General features: G+C 38.2%; 1 protein-coding gene across 2 annotated transcripts in view; it reads left to right on the top strand.

The window, feature by feature from the left end:
• Positions 1-18,482, top strand: part of LOC129721326 (uncharacterized) — a 142,823-nt gene extending 124,341 nt beyond the window's left edge. For both annotated transcript variants that reach the window (XM_055673766.1, XM_055673768.1), the window contains exons 3-4: positions 16,113-17,388; positions 17,448-18,482. In XM_055673766.1, coding sequence (XP_055529741.1) covers positions 16,113-17,388; positions 17,448-18,291 — 2,120 coding nt within the window. In that variant the 3' untranslated portion in view covers positions 18,292-18,482. The remainder of the gene's footprint in view (positions 1-16,112; positions 17,389-17,447) is intronic.
• Positions 18,483-21,485: the final 3,003 nt, after the last annotated feature.

Below are 21,485 nucleotides of genomic sequence, written 5' to 3'. Positions count from 1 at the left end.
TATCAAATATATTTACTGTGCCATTACACGATGCGAATTATTTTTAAAAAATAAACTGCATAATCAATCTAGTTTTCATTGGCGTAACAAACCCTTTTGTAATTGGTATCACCATTGATTAGAGAGTAGGATTCCATGTAAGAATTTTGATTGTTCAAATAGAACGTTATTTAGCCTCTCGGTAGTTTTCTTTGAAAGACCGAGACAAACTGGAAGGAAATGATAGAATAATTAATAATCTGTTCAATATGACTCTACATAAGTTAGTTTCAGAGCATTTGAATGTATACGTAATTAGTCTCAAAGATGATTTTTCGTGTGAAATCGCGGCCACGACCCAAATTACGCTGACTGAGTTATTAAAAGCTTTTAAAGCTGATATACACTTTAACGACCTTAGTTCCGTGTTTTGATAGTATATAAAATTTTATTGCAAAATTGTATGGGAAATTATATTTAACCTTGCGAAATTTTTTGAAGAGCTCGGGAATCCCGGGATCCCGGGATCCCGGGAATCAATATTTCTGTTCCCGGGAAACAGTAACTCCCGGGAAATCGTTCCCGGGATTGCAAACCCTAGTTGTGTAGTTTCTAAGATAATGAAGTTTCGTGATTTTCACATTTCGATACATTACAGACGAAGTTACAGTCCGATTACAGCAAAATTCAATAGGGTGTTATGAGGCAGCTAGACCTTTCATTTGACACTAATTTTGTGGAAATCGGTTCTACCATCTTTGAGAAACGTGAGTGAGTCCAAGTAGTTTTCGGAATATGTTTCTTTTCATAGCTGGATTTCACATTTTTAAACATAACAGGCAAAGTAATAATCCGTTTGCAAAAAAAATCGATTGGATCTTATGGGGCAACAAGACCTTCCATATGACACTGATTTTATGAAAATCGGTCCAGCCATCTCTGAGAAACATGAGTGAGATTAAATAGTCTCCAGAACACGTTTCTTTCCATAACTTCTGAACCACATGTTCAAATCTTTATAAAATTCAAAAGTTAAGGGTTTTTTAGGTAGCCCGTTCATTTGAAACCAATTTTGTTCAAATCGGTTGTGTATTTTCTGAGATATTGATGTTACATAACCTCTAAACTAGAAATCAGATTACAATAAAATTTAATAGGGTCTTATAGGGCAACTCGACCTTTCATTTGCAATTAATTTCATTGAAATCGGTTCAGTCATCTCTGAGAAAAGCGAGTGAGATTAAGAGAGCGTTACACACACACATATACAGAAAATGCTCAGCTCGTCGAACTGAGCCGAGTGATATACGACATTCGGCCCATTTGAGCACTTTTATACCTTTAGTTTTTGCAGTGATTGCTATACCTTTCTAGGAGAGAGGCAATAGGAGAAAGGGCAAAAAGTGAAATGATAGAAATGACTTTTTAATTCAACTTCAATCCTGTGCAAGGCCGCAAACATTGAAATAGTACAACATCAAATTTAAATGATGTTGAGGCCACATATTTTGATTGTAGCTGTAGTTTTAAACAGTCTGCGGGTTACGTTTCTTTCTATAATTTTCAAACCACATGTTTAAACATTATGAAATTCATTGTTTAAGGGTTTAAAAGCCCATTAATTCTAATTCAACTAAGTTCATAGCTTCTGAGATATAAGAGCGATTTTTACATTCTGACGCAGCGCCAAAACTAAAAGTTTGATTGCAATGAAATTCAATAGCAACCTGAGCGGCAAATAGACCCTTCATTTGACACCAAAATAGAAAGAATCGGTCAGACCATCTTTGAGAAAAGTGAGTGCGAAAAAAAGGTGCACAAACACACGTACACACCCACACACAAACATATACACCTATATATGCATACATGCAGAAAATGCTCGATTCGTCAAACTGAGTCGAGTAGTATATGACATTCGACCATTTGGATCACTTTTCTGCCTTTCAATTAGCCAGTGATCGTTAGGAGAAAGTCAATATGTTTACTTTCATTATGTGATTTCACATTTTTATAAACAACAGACAAAGTTACAATCCGATTACAATGAAATTCAATAGCAAGCTATGGGGCAACTAGACCTTTCATTTGACACTAATTTTGTGAAAATCGGTTCAGCCATCTCTGAGAAAAATGAGTGAGTTTGAACAACCTCAGGATAACTTTTCTTTACATAACTTTTAAACCATATGTTCAATCATAACGAAATTTAAAAGTTAAGGGTTTTGAAGACAGCCCGATCATTTGAAACCAGTTTCATTGAAATCGGTTATGTGGTTCCTGAGATATTGATGTTTCGTGATTTTTACATTTTGATACATAACCTCTAAACTAAAAATCCGATTACAATGTTATTCAATACCTATGGCGCAACTATACCTTCATTTGCAATTAATTTTATGAAAATCGGTCCAGCCATCTCTGAGAAAAGTGAGTAAGAAAAAAGAGTGTCACATACACACACACACACATACACACATACATACATACATACGAAAAATGCTCAGTTCGTCGAAAGGGGTCGAGTGGTATATGACATTCGGCCATTGGGACCACTTTCATACCTTTGGTTTTTCCAGTGATTGCTATACCTTTCTAGGAGAAAGGCAAAAAGTTATATTGAAAATCATGATTTGAGTGAACTTTGTATACAAAACTTTCTATATCTTTTTCAACATAAGACATAGAAATTCGACACCTTCGACAAAGTTTCTGACATAAACATTTGCCGCAACTTTCTCAAAAATACGGGCTGTCTATCTCACTGTTCTGAAAAAAAAAATATTTTCATATCAATTCTAGGTGAATTAATCACTAAATCGACCATTCTGGAAGAAGCGCAATAAAATACATAAAAACTTTTTCAAATAAAGTTTATCACTAAAATCGAATTTGAGGACCCTATTAATTTAGAGCACGAAATCGGCAAAATTTCTCAGTTATCTCAGCAACATCAGCCAAAATAATGTCCATTGGGGCGTCGGAAGCGGCGGGTACAGCTTCTTCAGTAGTAACCATGGTTGTATTACAGTAATCACCCGGTTAAATCAATACCCGATTTTATCTGCTCCCGATTTTATCGGCCCCTGATTTCATCACCTTTTTCACCCGATTTTATCACATTATAACATTTCATCAAAAAAATGTCAGTATGAACTGATTTTCTATTCTGATCAATATTTTAGTACTTTTGCACAGCTAACATCAGAATAACATCATTCTGGATATAGTCTGGATATAGTTTTCATTGAAAACTCAACCATTGCATAGTGTTTTATTTTGGCGTTTTCGTTCGATTAATTGAATGCTGATTCGAGCCATAACGTATATTCATATATATTCTTAAGCTATGAAACAACGCATCTTTTGATATAGAAAAATGGGTGATCAATTCACCTTAAAATGAGATAGAAAATTTTCTTCTTCATTTGATTGAGATAGACGCATAGTGTCTTCAGCAAATCTCTTACATATTACGAACCTGAAGTTTCCTTTCAAAAGGCACTAAAAATCCCAATTTTCGCAATTTTAACTTTTTCCCACATTTTTCCGAATTTTCATACCTTCTGCAAAGTTATCAGCCTTCCAAAAATGCATGTTTTTGCAGAAAAATATTATTTTTGCCTTTCTCCTAGAAAGGTATAGCAATCACTTGCAAAACCAAAAGTATAAAAGTGCTCCAAAGGGCTGAATGGCATATATCACTCGACTCAGCTCGACGAGCTGAGCATTTTCTGTATGTGTGTGTGTGTGTATGTGCAGATTTTTATTCTCACTCACTTTTCTCAGAGATGGCTGGACCGATTTTCATGAAATTAATTGCAAATGAAAGGTCTCGCTGTCACATAAGACCTTATTAAATTTCATTGTAATCGTATTTTTAGTTTAGAGGTTATGTATCAAAATGTAAAAATTATGAAACATCATTATCTCGAAAACTACGCAACCGATTTGAACAAAATTCGATTCAAATGAACGAGCTACCTGAAATACCTTTCATAAAGATTGAACTTGTGGTTTAAAAGTTATGACAAGAAACGTGTTTTGAAGACTACTTAATCTCACTCATGTTTCTCAGAGATGGCTGAACCGATTTTAAAAAAATCAGTGTCAAATGGAAGGTCTAGTTGCCCCATAAGACCCTATTGATTTGTTTTGCAATCGGACTAATACTTTTCCTGTTATGATCAAAAATGTGAAATCCAGCTATGAAAAGGAACATATTCTGAAGACTACTTGGACTCACTCACTTTTCTCAGAGATGGCTGACCCGATTTCCACAAAATTAGTGTCAAATAATAAGTCTAGCTGCCTCATAACACCCTATTGAATTTTACTTTAATCGAACTGTAACTTCGTCTGTAATGTATCGAAATGTGAAAATCACGAAACTTCATTATCTCAGTAGCTACACAACCGATTTGAACAATATTATTATGAGATGAGCGGGCTAGTTAAGGGTTAACTAATGAATTATGATTGAACACGTGGTTTCAAAGTTTGGCTGCCCTATACGTTCCCATTTCATTTGATTGTAATCAAACTTAAGCAACCGTTATGTATTAAATTGTTAATAAAACAACGAAAGTCTATTATCACAAAGATAACTTGGCTTATTTATGCATAACTAGTGTCATACGAACGAGTCATCTCTCGAACTTACAAATAACAAACTTCATAACAATTTGATATGTGGCTCAAAAGTTATGGAAAGAAAAAAAAATTCAAAGACTATTTAAAACTATACCTGCTTTGATCGATATATGTGGCCTCAACAAGGATGGAAAAACTCGTATCGCATAACAATCATTCGGGTATCATTTCTGAATGTGCTATTTATAAGCTTCCCATTCTAGCAAACCATCGCTATTAAAAGTTACACATTCTCAAGCTTGCAAGAGACAACTTAGAGCAAAGAAATATATGGAAGCTTTCTTTGATGATTTTGTTTCAGTATTGCCTGCTTTAGGCGGAGCGAGCAACATATAGCGAGTGTTTCACGAAAAAATCGTAAACGATTGCACTCAAGCGATCGCAATGATTCTTTCCAATGTTGGTTGCTTGTAGGCGTAATTCGGCTACTCCACGTCGTGCTTTCACCGTGATATACCACGATGATTCTTGGTTATTTCAAGTATCAGATGCTAATGCACCATGCTACAATTTCCGTAAGCTTTGATGATACCTATTTGCTCCGGCAAGCAAACAATTGAACACAATCGTTCATTTGGATTCATAATTTTGTATCACTGGCGATAATTTCACAAAGCTTCTCGCGATAATGTTGAATGCAAGTGAACTTGGATACAATAAATACTATTGTGTTTGAATCATTCAGTCTCCTTCTATGGTATTCGGAACTCTTAGAAGCGAAAAACAATCAGCAGCGTTTCTATGGAAAACTTGTACGCGAGTGGAGATAGTTGAACGATAACTGATAAATCAAAGAACACATTTTCATGAAAAATTGCTAGTGAGTGAACTTTTCCATGCTTGGGCCTCAACATAAATTAAATGTGGTATCGTACTATTTGAATGTTCCAAATTCATTGATTCCTTGCGATGTGTTTAAAGTCTGAAAATGCACGACGAATCGGCCATAGGATATGATCAAAGTCTAATAACAAATCGTTTGAAATGATTGGTTTTATAGAAATGACAACATCCTCGACTTTTGGATTTTGTACATCACCTTAATTCTGAATATATTCATATTGGGTGGTATTCGGTCATTTTCAGCAGATTTTCTGGCATCAATCTGACACCGGAAATACTCATATTGGGAGGTATTCAGTTATTTTGGGTGTTTTTCAGAAACTAAAAGTGGTCGTCTTTAAATTCAAAATGGTTACAAGGGTCAATGTTTGGCTTCTATGCATCATCTCGATTACGGAAATATCCATATTGAGTATTATTTGGTCATTTTCGACTGTTTCCTATAAGTTGCCATTCAGCGATTCAAAATGGTGCCTGAGGTCAATTGTTAGCTCATTGCATCATTCTGGTTCCAGAGATACTCATATTGGATGGTATTTGGTTATTTTAGTCGGTTTTTCACAAACCGGAAGTCGCCATCTTGGATTCAAACTGGTATTTAAGATAATTTCTGGCCTCTGAGCGTCATTCTGGCTGGAGAAACACCCATATTGGGTGTAATTCGATCATTTTCGGCTATTTCCCAGGAACCGGAAGTCGCCAACCTAGAATCTAAAATGAGGTCTGCGGTCGATTTCAGCTGCTATGTATCATTCTAGATCCGGAGATACTCATGTTAGACGGAAATCGGCCATTTTTGGCTGTTTTCCAGAACCACAAGTTGCCATCCTACAATTCATAATGGTATTCATAATCATTACGATTCAGAAATACCAATATTGGATGGTATTTGGATGGCTGTTTTTCCGAAATCGGAAGTCGCCATCTTAGAATTCAAAATGGTATCTGTGGTCCATTTTAGCTCCTGTGTATCATTCTTTATCCGAATATTATTACATTGGGTGGAAATCGTCCATTTTTGGCTTTTTTCCAGAAACCGGAAGTTGCCATCTTGCAATCCAAAATGTTGGCTGACGTCGATTATGGAACATATTTGTTACAACTAAAATCATTCACCTGCCAAATATGGTCCCATTTAGTTGACTAGTTCGCGAGATGTGCAGAAATTTGTGCAGAAACATGTGCTTCCAGAAAATGAAGGGGGTCGAACCATTGTGGACATATTTGTTACCCTTTAAAACATCCACATGCCAAATTCGGTTTTATTTGCTTGGTTTGTCCTTGAGTTGTGCAGAAATTTATGTTTCATTTGTATTGGACCCCTCCTTACCAGAAGAGGGAGGGGCCTCAAACTATTTACCTTTATCGGGTCCAAAAACCCCTACATACAAATTTTCACGTCGATTGGTTCGGTAGTTTTCGAGCCTATATGGATCAAACAGACAGACCGGACTGCATTTTTATATGTATAGATTACAACATCAATATTTTAGAACCTAAAGAGTAAATATACATTTATTGGATTGAAGCGTTCATGTAAATCTATTTTTACAAATAAAAGTTTGAATGATAAAGGCTGGGTCTGACCGCTAGGTGGATTAATTTAGGTTTTTATCTATTAAAATGAACAAGCTATTTGCCATATAATAATATTTTCAGGGGTAATTGAACGTCCACCATCTCCAAGTCTCGTAATTATTCAGAAGTGGCAGTTCCACTGTCAATTAGGATACAAACGTTCGTCTTTTAAAGTCTGTAGACAGCATCCTCGATTGATTTTTATTTTTAAATTCGTCGGTGTTGTTTCAACTACGTCAGCGGTTCTCAACCTTTCTTTGTCCGCGTACCCCTTGGCGATATTTTCATATCAATTGTACCCCCTGGCTTGGAATGTTCTCGCAGAGTGGGAGAGTGGTAGTGGTAGATCATGTTGTGGAGGTCTAGATGAGGTTTTAAATTCAACTTGGTTTGTTTGATTGCTACAGTCATGTTTTAGGAGCAACATTGAATTATAAAGAAAGATTACATTGTCCGCCATTACTATTTTTTTACTCGCGTACCCCCTGAAGGTTTTCGAGTACCCCCAGGGGTACGCGTACCCCAGGTTGAGAACCGCTGAACTACGTCATCGATTTATTTTCTTTTGTTTTCTGCTTGCGGGTGAATGAAGAAAAAGTAAAAAACCTAAATTAATCCACCTAGCGGTCAGACTCAGCCTTTCTCATTCAAACTTATTATTAACTTATTATGCTTAAATCCAATAAAGATATATTCACTCTTTGGATTCCAAAATATTGATGTTGTAATTGAAGCATAAAATATGAAATTTGACGTAATGTTAGTGCTTAAGAAATAGCGAAATAAAAAAAATCACTCTTAATTTCGAGCGATACCGGGAACGTTCAAATAGTACGATATCACATTTAAGTCATGTTGAGGCCATAAATATTGATCAAAGCAGGTATAGTGTTGAATAGTCTTTGAATTTCTTTTCTTTCCAAAACTTTTGAACAGCATATCAAATTGTTATGAAGTTTGTTATTTGTAAGTTTGAGAGATGACTCGTTTGTATGACACTAGTTATGTTCAAATAAGTCGTGTAATACTTGAGATAATAGACTTTCGTTGTTTTAACAATTTAATACATAACGGTTGCTTAAGTTTGATTACAATCAAATGAAAAGGGAACGTATAGGGCAGCCAAACTTTGAAAACACGTGTTCAATCATAATTCATCAGTTAACCCTTAACTAGCCCGTTCATCTGATATCAATATTGTTCAAATCGGTTGTGTAGTTTCTAAGATAATGAAATTTCGTGATTTTCACATTTCGATACATTACAGACGAAGTTACAGTCCGATTACAGCAAAATTCAATAGGGTGTTATGAGGCAGCTAGACCTTTCATTTGACACTAATTTTGTGGAATCGGTTCAACCATCTCTGAGAAAAGTGAGTGAGTCCAAGTAGTCTTCGGAATATGTTTCTTTTCATAGCTGGATTTCACATTTTTAAACATAACAGGTAAAGTAATAATCCGTTTGCAAAACAAATCAATAGGGTCTTATGGGGCAACAAGACCTTCCATATGACACTGATTTTATGAAAATCGGTCCAGCCATCTCTGAGAACATGAGTGAGATTAAATAGTCTCCAGAACACGTTTCTTTCCATAACTTCTGAACCACATGTTCAATCTTCATAGGTTCAAAAGTTAAGGGTTTTTTAGGTAGCCCGTTCATTTGAAACCAATTTTGTTCAAATCGGTTGTGGAGTTTCTGAGATATTGATGTTTCGTGATTTTTACATTTTGATACATAACCTCTAAACTAGAAATCAGATTACAATAAAATTCAATAGGGTCTTGTAGCGCAACTAGACCTTTCATTTGCAATTAATTTCATTGAAATCGGTTCAGCCATCTCTGAGAAAATCGAGTGAGATTGGGAAAGCGTTACACACACATACACACACACACACATACAGAAAATGCTCAGCTCGTCGAACTGAATCGAGTGGTATACCACATTCGGCCCTTTTGAGCACTTTTATACCTTTAGTTTTTGCAGTGCTATACCTTTCTAGGAGAAAGGCAAAAAGTGAAATGATAGAAATGGCTTTTAATTTCAACTTCAATCCCGAGCAAGGCCGCAAACATTGAAATAGTACAATATCAAATTTAAATTATGTTGAGGCCACATATTTTGATGGTAGCTGTAGTTTTAAACAGTCTGCGGGTTACGTTTCTTTCTATAACTTTCAAACCACATGTTGTTTAAGGGTTTAAAAGCCCATTATTTTAAATTCAACTATGTTCATAGCTTCTGAGATATAAGAGCTATTTTTACATTCTGATGCAGCGCCAAAACTAAAAGTTTGATTACAATGAAATTCAATAGTAACCTAAGCGGCAAATAGACCCTTCATTTGACATCAAGATAGAAAGAATCGGTCAGACCATCTGAGACCATCTCTGAGAGAATTGAGTGCGAAAAAAAGGTGCACATACACACGCACACACCCACACTCACACACACACTCACACACACACACACACATACACCTATACATGCATAAATGCAGAAAATGCTCGATTCGTCGAACTGAGTCGAGTAGTATATGACATTAGGCCATTTGGATCACTTTTATACCTTTCAATTAGCCAGTGATCGTTAGGAGAAAATCAATCTGTTTACTTTCATTATGTGATTTCACATTTTTATGAACAACGGACAAAGTTACAATCCGATTACAATGGAATTCAATAGCAACCTATGGGGCACCTAGACCTTTCATTTGACACTAATTTTCTGAAAATTGGTTCAGCCATCTATGAGAAAAATGAGTGAGTTTAAACAACTTCAGGATAACTTTTCTTTACATAACTTTTGAACCATATGTTCAATCATAACGAAATTTAAAAGTTAAGGGTTTTTGAGACAGCCCGATCATTTGAAACCAGTTTTATTGAAATCGGTTATGTGGTTCCTGAGATAGTTGAGATGTTTCGTTATTTTTACATTTTGATACATAACCTCTAAACTAAAAATCCGATTACAATGAAATTCAACAGCAACCTATGGCGCAACTAGACCTTTCATTTGCAATTAATTTTATGAAAATCGGTGCAGCCATCTCTGAGAAAAGTGAGTTAGAGAAAAAAGTTGCACATACACACACATTCACACATACATACATACATACAGAAAATTTCCAGTTCGTCGAAAGGGGTCGAGTGGTATATGACATTCGCTCATTGGGACCACTTTTATACCTTTGGTTTTTCCAGTGATTGCTATACCTTTCTTGGAGAAAGGCAAAAAGTCTCAATTTTCATGTATTTTGAAATGTATTGAAGAGAGAAAGAGTTTGTGAGCCCTCCCTTTAAGAAGAGGGAGGGGTCTCGAGCTACTTTAATAACCTTCTCCGGCCTCAAAAATCCCTACATAAAAATTTTCACGCCGATTGGTACAGTAGTTTCCACGTCTATAAGGATCAGAGAGACAGACAGATAGAAATGCTTTTCCATATGATAAGATTTCTTGTAGTAATTTAAATCGCTGATTTTACGTATTAAATTATTGGTTTACCATCTTTTATAACAAAATATTAATGAAAAAAAAAAATCCCGATTTTATCACTATCCCTATTTTATCACCCCAAACATCATCAAGGGGGTGATATAATAGGGTGATCTTGTATAAACACAAGAAAAGCGTTCATTTTATTAGTGGCTCAATAGTTGATTTATCGTCAAAAAAAACTTTTGCTGGGATTCCATCCTTGTTCTTTCGCTTCGTTCTAACAATTTTTGAAGTAGAATACTTCTCTCAGGAAGTTCGGCCACATAGGGATGTGAAATGAAAATCTAAACCGAAAAAAGTGAAAAATATGTCCAATTTCAAATGTTAATAAATCGGTCAATTTTTGATGGATTTCCTTCGTTTTTGCAGCAATCGATTGGAAAATCTTTTAAGATTCCTACCAAATGCAGGAAATTGCAATTTTATTATTCGAACTATTGTACTATTTAAAATTGTCAAGCCTTGTCAAAACGCAAAATTCTACCTCTGATTGGTCGTTATACAATTGCTTTCCCAAGCACGGTCGATAGAATTATAGACCTAGTAAATTGAAAATGCATTATTTTGGCCTATAAAAGAGCCTGCATCTACCTAAATCAGTCATCGTAGTTTCGAACACGGACCAATATGGTCTTCACTTAGCAGCAAAGGTAGCGGATAGCAGCAACATTGAAAGCTGCAGCGAATATCAGCTGCGGTAGGTGCAGTGGCACCTAGCCCATCAAGAAGTTGCCTTTGTGTGGCAGCAGTAGCAGCCATAGTGGCAGGACAACTGGCAGGCAGGGTCTGCTGATGTGATGCAGCAAGCGGCAGGGTCTGCTGATGTGATGCAGCAGCACTTTCTCTGGTGAAAAGCTGCCCTCATGCGGTAGCAGACGGCATCAGTAGTAGGTGCATCGACCGACGTGCTCTCCAGTGAAAAGTTTCCTCATATAGGCTCATATAGACACTAACGTTTTGGAATACTGGCATTCAATATATGTGAGGCGTCAAATTTTCAATGTGAAAACAGCTTTATGCTGTGTTATCAGAAAGATGCCTTCTTTCCACTGCTAGGGATAGCATCAAAATGCAATCAGTATCATATCCAATTCTAAATATACACTTGTGTACTTCCTCCAGTGAGAAGCTCTGCCATATTTTGGCAACACACAACCTTTTTATGAATGCTGGCTGTGTCTAGTTTTTAGTGTGAAAACAGTTTTCCACTGTTGCCTGTGTGGCTTAAACCCCACTTGCGGGGTATCACAAAGATGTGATAAACATTTCATTAGATATTGTATTGATCAACTGTCCTTATAAGGACAACAAATTAATATTTGAAGAGTTAATATTTTCTTGTTTTGCGCCATACTCCAAAGATGATTATCTTCATCTACATGCATTCTCTGACTGTTATTACGGTTTACCTACAAACGGCCGAAACACGAACGGCCGAATCACAAACGGCCGAATTTCAAACGGCCGAAATAACAAACGGCCGAATCTATCAAACGGCCGAACCACAAAAGGCCGAATCATTCGAAAGGCCGAAAAATCATTGATTATTAATGTTGATTCAAATGAAACCCGGAATTATCCACCTAGCGGTGAAACCCAGCCTCTTTCATTCGAATTTTTTATTTGTTAAAATAGATTTACACGATTTCTATAATGTCGGGTGAAATTCTTTTTCACTCGAAGTAACAAATTTTTGGTAGCCAACAGCACAACTATACCGAACATTCAAAACTTCACATTCACACACATATGAACTTATATTCACACATACACACAAAAATAACATGTAATAAATAAGAAATTGATCTTGGTATAATCGAAACGTCACTGTATTTATTTATAGGTCAGAATCGATTATATATAGACTCGATTATATATGGACTCGATTATGTACCATTTTAGGTTCGATTATTTATAGCAGGAAATTTTTTCTTTATTTTAAATATGACTTATCTAGAGCTGAAATGTTGTAAGAAAACGTCCATAAAATACGTAATGCTTGAGGACAATTTTGGCTATTTGATTCGATAAAGTATTACCACCCATGCGAAAAATTCTGAGAATTTATACAAAAAAGATGGTTTCGAAAATATTTATTTTGTTTCCTTGTTCATTGTTTCCGTTCTCTAATTGTTTCATAGAATGAAAAAAAAAAATGAAAATTTATTTTGTTAAAAATTTAATACAACACACTCGTGGCCTTCGGCCAACTCGATTGTCCAGGGCGCACACTGTCCGTCCTCGCTACCGCTCGTTCGGACGTAAACTAGGGGATTGCCCCTATGCTTCAGTAATCCGGGCAATTCAGTAGATCAGTTGTTTGAATGCGAGAAGCCGCCGCTTCCGACGGCGATTCGGCAAGACGAAATGTCTTGAAATGTATAGATCTACTTCGCCGTATAAACGGCTGCACATTTCTTTACGGCAAGGCGAATCGCATCGCGCCGTCATTCGCGTTCTGCAAAACCGTAGCCTTTGTTCCGTTTCTGTTCAATTATGTCGTATTGAATGTGCATATTACAATTCGGAAGCACTTCAACTTCTCATTTGCGCAAAATTTTAAAAATATTCAATAAACTTCTTTCAAAATATCAAACAAAGAGAAATTACAATACTGCCAATAACGGTTAACGTTTATTTTTTAGAAAAAATGACTGACACGCAAGCAGCCGGGTTATCTTTCTTGTAAAAGTATTCTACTTCAACCTTGCGGTCGTGGCTTTGCACACAACCCTCCTGTGATTTTTAAAAACTTTTTGGGGTTCCGGCGAAAATTATTTTGTATGTTAGAAACATATTTAAGCTTGCATACTTGGAGTAGTTTCTAGTGAGCGATATACGAAGTTTAGTTCGTAATCGCAAAGTAAGATTTACCCAAGAGGGCTCCAATGGCTTTCGCTCAGTAGGAACATTTGCAGGCTACCACTTTAGCAAAAAACCTCCATACGACATCATCAATATCAATACTGATAAATACTTAAAAATTTCTGTTATTTTAAAAGCCTGAATAAACAACCAGATTTGAATGTTCATTATGCCTCTACCCCTCCTCCCATAACGCCGAATTAATACTTTGTCATTTATTTGAAGAAATATTCTGTTTTGTAAGTTCATGACAAAAGTAAGCACGGTAATATTCGAAATAGCATTTTTTTCTTATGTGACGAACGATTTTAAACGGTCAAAACATCAATGAATGGTTTTTAAAAACCGAAAAAACTGGTTTGATAATTATATTTTTTTTAACCTTTTTCCAAATTAACCTAAAGAGTTTATGAGAAGCAGATATCGACTAATGTTCTCCATCCACACAAAGTTTTTGATATTTTTATAATCGTTTGTCTCCATAGTGTCTAAAAAATATGATTACAGACTTTCCACCGCGTGGTCATATTTCGGTAAACTTTTAACTCCCTCATGCCGTCCCCTCGCACACTGGGGCAGCCTCATACGAAAGCTCGGACAAAACCTAATTTTTTTTTCCGGAATTAGGTTCAAAATCGATATTTCGTAGAAACTAGAATCAAAAATCAGACCAAAAATCAAGCATAGGTTGTAAAGAATTCACATGTTTTAGTACATCGTGAGGTAGGAGAAGTTGGGGTTTTTACATTTCATAAAACCAAAAAAAAATATTTCGATCATCTTTACCAACCTACAAAATGCAGGAGCTCCCAAATAATAATGATATTATGCATGAAATCTCTTCAATATGAGTTAAATTAGAGGAAAAAAACTTAGATAGCTGAGTATATCCTACTAAACCACGATTGAGCACAACGTTTCAGGCAGATAAAAAAACCCAATTTTTCACTAATTTCAAACATTTGAAAAAATGATTTACCAGCGAGAACCCAGCAACTTTAGCTGCCACTTTTTGCCTATTCAAAAGTTATTCGATTTTTGGTACAGCAAGTTTTTAAGTATAAATCATGCGTTTTGCGGCAACTTTCTATGCAACATCACATTTCAACGACTTCGTGAAGCGCACATCCAAAAGTCCAACAGAGTTGAAACCATACAAGATGTATTAAACGGTATGTTGGTTATATCTGACCCCTTTTTCGTCCAGTTTAAGAACAAACATCGATTCAACTGATACCCGCAAAACAAAAAAAGCGGTCGTGAAACTCCTTTACGTTAAAAATGATATGGAAGACGATGAATTAATGTTTCTGTAATCTATCCAAATTCAATCATTTTGTTATATATCATTAATCATGATCAATACGTTTAGAATGTGTATGTGTATGTGTGTGAAATAAGTGACTTAAACTTTTTCATGCATGACTCAAACAATTAAATGACCCTAACAACTGATCTAAGAACACAGAATTGCTTAGACTTGAACTTGAGTAGCAAAAAGAATTTCACTTTCAAAATTGAGCGATCTAGATCAAACAGTAATCCAGGCATGTTGTACATGAATGTACTAGGAATCCTGCCAGAAAATTCGCCTGAAAATGTCAAACCTTCTTGTTTTGACATTCTGGATAAAAAAAGTCCTCTGGATCAAAACATGACGTGCAAAATGGTAAATCGTATATAGTTGATCAACTTCGCGTGATACTTGTGACCTCTATTCCTTTCCGACCGAGCCCACACAATTGTGTAGGTAAAAAATGATGGATAACAAAACTTAAATCAAAGTAATACCTTTATAAAAAACACTTGCTTGCTTCAGTTTCTTATTTTTCGTAGCAGCTGCGATGTTAACACTAGCTTTGTGAGCAATAAAACAATGAATAAGACTTTCAAAAAGCGGAAGAGAAGGTTTAGTTTAAGTCACCTTCTATCTACGCATTCATATGGACCCGGTCGGAAAGGGCTATAACATGAATCTGAAGAGTTATTGGGCTTATTTGTTCAAACAAAGTGATTTAGATAAGTATAAACTGATCTAAACCAAACATTGAAGATAGATCACAATCATTCGAACAACTTTGCCGAAGACACCAATATTCTATGATTTGAATTTGAGCAGTTATGGGGTTTTGTTTTGTGAACAATGAAATTAGTTCTATCTCGTTAACAGTCAATTCTACAATTTTGATGTTTTCGACAACTTTATATCAATTGATGATATGAACAACTTTTCTGAAGAAACAAAATGGCTAGCACCATTTATTCAGAAGATAGATGTAAGCGCCATCTGTAGGAAGGAAATTGAAGCTACTCGAATACATTTTTCATAAAGATATTTTTATGCTGTACAACATTGCCGAAGACATAAACACTGTGGAAACAACCATTGAGAAGTTATGCGGTTTTGTCCCACCAACACACCAATCTGCCCCACTGTGCTTCGGTGGCCAAGTCGTAATAAATTCTGAAAATATTTTATGGATCGGGGTCATTTACCAACCTTTTCTCAAAGAGCGCGGATAGAATAACGAAACTCCGTGCCTAATCCACTAAATTCATATTACAAAATTAATAAAAAAAAACAATTTGAAAATCTGGTAGACAAGACCGGACAATTTAGATTCTACAAAGAATGTGCATAAATACTCTTTCTAACAGGACTTTTTATTATTACTACTTTTTTAAAGGTCAAGATGCATTTTGCCCGGATTTGGTACGTAATTGTAAAACCAAAACAGAGCCACAATCCGGTCGAAACTCCCCCGAGCCAGCGTCGAACGGCCACAGCAACGACCAAGACGTCTACGTAGAGATAGAAGAACTAAACCAAAGCCTTTCTGCCGTTCAAATAGCGACCGCAACCAATGCTAACGTACCGAAAACGCCGACCGTTGGAACCGATAGTCAACCCGCCCACCAGTCCACGCCGACCGTTTGTGATATGGGTCAGAACTTAAGCATCCGGAGGCCGAAGATATCACTCACATGGGTCCTACGTGAACAATCGCAACAGCAATCGCAGCAACGTCAGCATCCTTCTTCCCAGAGTCACCAACAATCGGATGTCAATCTTCTCCACCATCATCATCATCCGCACGTGACTCAATCGCGCCGAGCATCACCCGTGAAAGCGATCGTTGGCAACGGCTCAGCACCTGTTCACCAGTCGAACAGCACAACAACCGGTAGCCAACTTGTGGTCCCAGTGCGCAAGAAATCCCGCACACGCAGCAAGGAGCGCTTGTTTAGCGAAAAGTACGTCAGCGATAATAATCTGACGGAGTACCACAATGAGCTGAAGCTGAAAGCCACCGGCAATTGCATTGCGCAGAATGGAGGAATTACAGCAGCTGCATCAAGTGAGCATCATAACCACAATGGCATTTATCGCAAAAGTAATCGAAGTTATCGAAAGAACAGCGATCGGCTAAGGAAAAAAGAGCGCGCTCAGTTGTATCCCAGCCTGGTTCAGAGCGAGACCGTCGACGTCCTGCTCAACAATAACAACAATAATAACAACAGTATTATCATCAATCTAAACCAAGAAGACCAGCTGCTAAGGGAAAAATCAGCGGCAATTTCGTTGAAAAATACCTACTCGGAGCCGTCCCTGTATACCACCGTTTCGGAGCCATCCTCTTCGAAAAAGCATCGCCACCGCCGCCGAAGGGAACGCTACCGCTCCCAGCGATTCGGCTACGAGATTCAAAATGTCGACGAGTTTCTCTCCAAGTGTTCACTGTCCTCACCGGGTAACATTCCGGTGGTACTATCGTCAGCTGCCACCCTCTACCAAACTCGTCCCGGCAGTTACCAGATCGAGATTCCGCTGCCTCTCGGGATGGTTGTAAATGCCGTGTTCAAAAACCAAAACTGGCTGTACGTGCAAACGCCGCACGCCGAGGAAGGTTACGTCGCTTACGAGAGCTGCCTACCGCTGGGAATATTGCCACCAAACCAAAGGTGAGTGAGTAGAATCAACGTTTCATTGAGTAATTAATTCCACCTTTTCCCTTTGGCAGATCAAGCTCGACTTCAAAACCGACACCTTGTTGGGAAACGAACAAGGACGTATTCCCCCGGCCAAGCGGAAACCTAACCGATAGCGAGAAGGAAATCCAACAGCTGCGCGGCGGTACACGTTCCGAGGGCCGCCGAACGCCTAGGTTAAAGCGCAGTGGAACTAGCAGTCGCAGCGTAACGTCGGTCACATGTAACAGCGAGAAAAACCTAGACTCGCTGTATCTGCGCGTGGCCAATCAGCTTAAATCGGCTGACTCGCAGACACAATTTGCTCAACTCAAACTTACGACCAAGGTGCTCAGCGGAAATGGCGGCGGCAAGGTGGATAAGATACTGAACGTTGAACAACCAACAGAGAAAACCGCCACCGCCGCTGTGACCAACGGGGATTACTGTCCGCTGCAAAAGCTGCAACAATCTCAGCCCGTATTTCATCATCATCATCATTTTCACAAGATTTTGGTAAAGAGTGGCAGCACCGGGAGCGGCTCCGCCAGCAGTGTCATCAATGGAGGACATTACCATAAGACTGTAAACAATATTAGTTATAGTAGCAGTAATAATACTAATATTAATAATAACAATAATGCTAAGTTAGTTAGCAACAGTGGCGGTAATAACTTACGCTCAGCAGCCGCTGTTCGACAGACCCTGCTGGCCATAACCGATAGCTACTGTTCGGATTCCGTTAACGTGCAGAAAGGTGACGTGGTCACGTTGTTGGCATGTAAAGAGTACCAAGAGAAGGGTCTGAAAAATGTCAAACAGTGGTTCTTCATAAGGACTCGTGACGGCAATGAGGGTTACATTCCGGCCGAGGCTGCCGGTCATGGGTTTCTTTAGGAATGTTAGCCAGTAACGAGATTTCGTTATATACGACCGTAAGATCGAGTGGGCGTTGTATAAATTATTAGCTGTTCAGGTATTGTAAGCAAGTGTTGGTCTTAGCCGTTGTTTGTTTATAACCAAATGATATTTAAATTACGCATCAGAATGAAAAGTATGTTAAAAAAAATACACGATAATACATTGAAGGTAGAAATTGTCTTCAATTATTTCCGAAATGTTCCGAAAGGAGACAATCTTTCTAGTCCAAGAAGAATAGCTGAAACAATAAAAGCAAAGCAGTCCGAAACCAGTTTGAGTTTTATTCTCACATAAGGTAACTCACTTTGGGCAGTGAGTTTAGAAAATGGTCTTTTTTTTTCTTCATCTATAGTTTATTTGACACGGCACAAATATAATTCAATGTTTAACGGCGCCAATTATATCTGGTAGCTTACTTTCTAAAGTATCTGAATAACTAAAAGCAAATTGTTTATCCTCGCTGCCGACTACGAGCTGAAACTAAATCTAACTTAAAGCTAGAATATTTTGCATTAAAAGCACAGGTTTGCTGTTTGATGATTTTCATTGCCATAGGTAAGCAGCATATTAAATTTGTTCCGCTGCTGGGCCAAGATATTACGGACTGGCATATTGGGTTGTTTCCATCGGGCCTTGAGAGTATCGTGCGGGTCTGATTGCTGTTTCCGGATCCGGGGTCTTAACATGTTCTTGTCGTTTGGTTGGATGTAGGCGGAAGGGGATAGGACTAAACTGGGGCGTGGATGGATTTCAGGAAAACGTATATAAGGGACATGTAGGATAGGTCACGGCTCGCCAAGACATCACGAACAGGAACAGCCGGCTGCCTACCTTCGGCCTGCAGGGAAGCTATTAATCTAGACCTGGCGTCACGGTGTACAGGGCATGACCAAACAACGTGCTCCATGTCGTGATAACCTTCACCACAGGCACAGATACCACTTTCCCCGAGCCCAACACGACGGAGATGCGCGTCAAATCTATAGTGATTGAACATAAGCCGGGACATCACGCAAATGAAATCCCGACCTACATCCAACCCCTTGAACCACGGGTTCGTCGACACCTTGGGGATTATGGAATGTAACCACCTTCCCAGTTCCCCCTTGGTCCAAGAATTTTGCCAACTGATGATCGTATTCTGACGTACAAATGCGAAAAATTCATTAAAGGCAATTGGTCTTTCATAAATATCACCGTTTGTTGCGCCCACCTTAGCCAAAGAGTCCGCTTTCTCATTACCCGGTATCGAGCAGTGAGAAGGGACCCACGCTTAGGTAATCTGAGTAGATTTTTCGGATAAAGCACTCAGATGTTCCCGTTTTTTCCCCAGGAAATACGGAGATTGCTTAACATCTTTCATCGATCGGAGAGCCTCAATGGAACGGAGACTGTCCGTAAAGATGAAATAATGGTCCGTGGGCATTTTTTCGATAATCCCTAGGGTGTACTGAATTGCAGCTAATTCTGCGACGTAAACAGAAGCAGGATTATCGAGATTATGGGAGACGGTTAAATTGTTATTGAAGATACCGAAGCCAGTGGACCCATCAAGAAGTGATCCGTCAGTGTAGTACATATTGTCGCAGTTGATGTTTCGATATTTATTGGAAAAAATTTTAGGGATCTGCTGCACGATTTGGATGCTGATAAGTCGACACGATTTGGAATATTCGAAGAAGGGTTAATATTTTGGGACATGTGATTGAAATACAATGTCATAAAACGGGTTTGAGAATTGAGTTCGATTAACCTTTCAAAATTTTCAATCACGGGACGGTTCAAGACCTCACATTTGATTAGAATACGAGAAGACAGGCTCCAGAAGCGGTTTTTCAATGGTAGTACTCCAGCAAAGATCTCCAAACTCATCGTATGGGTCAATTGCATGCAACCCAAGGCGATACGCAAACAACGATATTGTATTCGCTCCAGTTTGATCAAATGTGTGTTTGCTGCGGAGCGGAAGCAGAAACACCCGTACTCAATAACAGACAGTATCGTTGTTTGGTAAAGCCTTATAAGGTCTCCTGGGTGGGCTCCCCACCATTGTCCGGTTATTGTACGAAGAAAATTCACTCTTTGTTGACATTTTTTCATCAGATACCTCACGTGACAACCCCAGGTGCCTTTAGAGTCGAACCAGACACCAAGATATTTGTGTACCAAAACCTGAGAAATCGTTTTACCCATTAATTGTGTTTGAAGCTGAGCAGGTTCATGCTTCCTAGAAAAAACTACTATCTCAGTCTTCTCCGGAGAGAATTCGATACCTAGCTGTAAAGCCCAAGCAGACAAATTGTCCAAGGTATCTTGCAATGGTCCTTGCAAATCGGCAGCTTTGGCTCCTGTAACAGAGATTACACTGTCGTCTGCAAGTTGTCTTATCGTGCATGAATTTGCCAGACATTCGTCGATGTCATTTACATAAAAGTTGTAAAGAAGGGGGCTTAAACATGAGCCCTGGGGAAGACCCATGTAGCTAATGCGAAAAGTTGCCAAATCGCCGTGCGTAAAATGCATGTGCTTTTCGGAGAACAAATTGTGCAAAAAATTGTTCAAAATTGGAGAAAATCCTTGTCGGTGAAGTTTACCCGAAAGAATGTCAATAGAAACGGAATCAAAAGCCCCCTTAATGTCCTAGAACGCAGACGCCATTTGTTCTTTGCGAGCATACGCCAGCTGAATATCTGTTTAAAGCAACGCAAGACAATCATTCGTCCCTTTGGCACGGCGGAAGCCAAATTGAGTATCTGATAGTAGACCATTTGATTCGACCCAATGGTCTAAACGACGGAGTATCATTTTTTCCATCAATTTCCGGATACAGGATAGCATTGCAATCGGCCTATAAGAGTTGTGATCAGAAGCTGGTTTCCCTGGTTTTTGGATGGCGATCACCTTCACTTGCCTCCAATCCTGCGGTACAATGTTTTGCTCCAGGAACTTATTGAACAAGTTCAACAAGCGCCTCTTGGCATTGCCGGGTAGATTCTTCAACAAGTTGAATTTGATTCTATCTAACCCAGGCGCGTTATTGTTACAGGACAGGAGGGCAACTGAAAATTCTGCCATCGTAAAAGGTGATTCTATCGCGTCGTGACCCGGAGACGTATCGCGAACAAAGTTTTGCGCAGGAACAGAGTCCGGACATACTTTCCTGGCAAAAT

The sequence above is a fragment of the Wyeomyia smithii genome, chromosome 2 (assembly GCF_029784165.1).
Source record: "Wyeomyia smithii strain HCP4-BCI-WySm-NY-G18 chromosome 2, ASM2978416v1, whole genome shotgun sequence".
In the NCBI taxonomy this organism is placed as follows: Eukaryota; Metazoa; Arthropoda; class Insecta; order Diptera; family Culicidae; genus Wyeomyia; species Wyeomyia smithii.
Note: the sequence above shows the minus strand (reverse complement) of the source record. Positions and strands in the feature narration are given on the sequence as shown.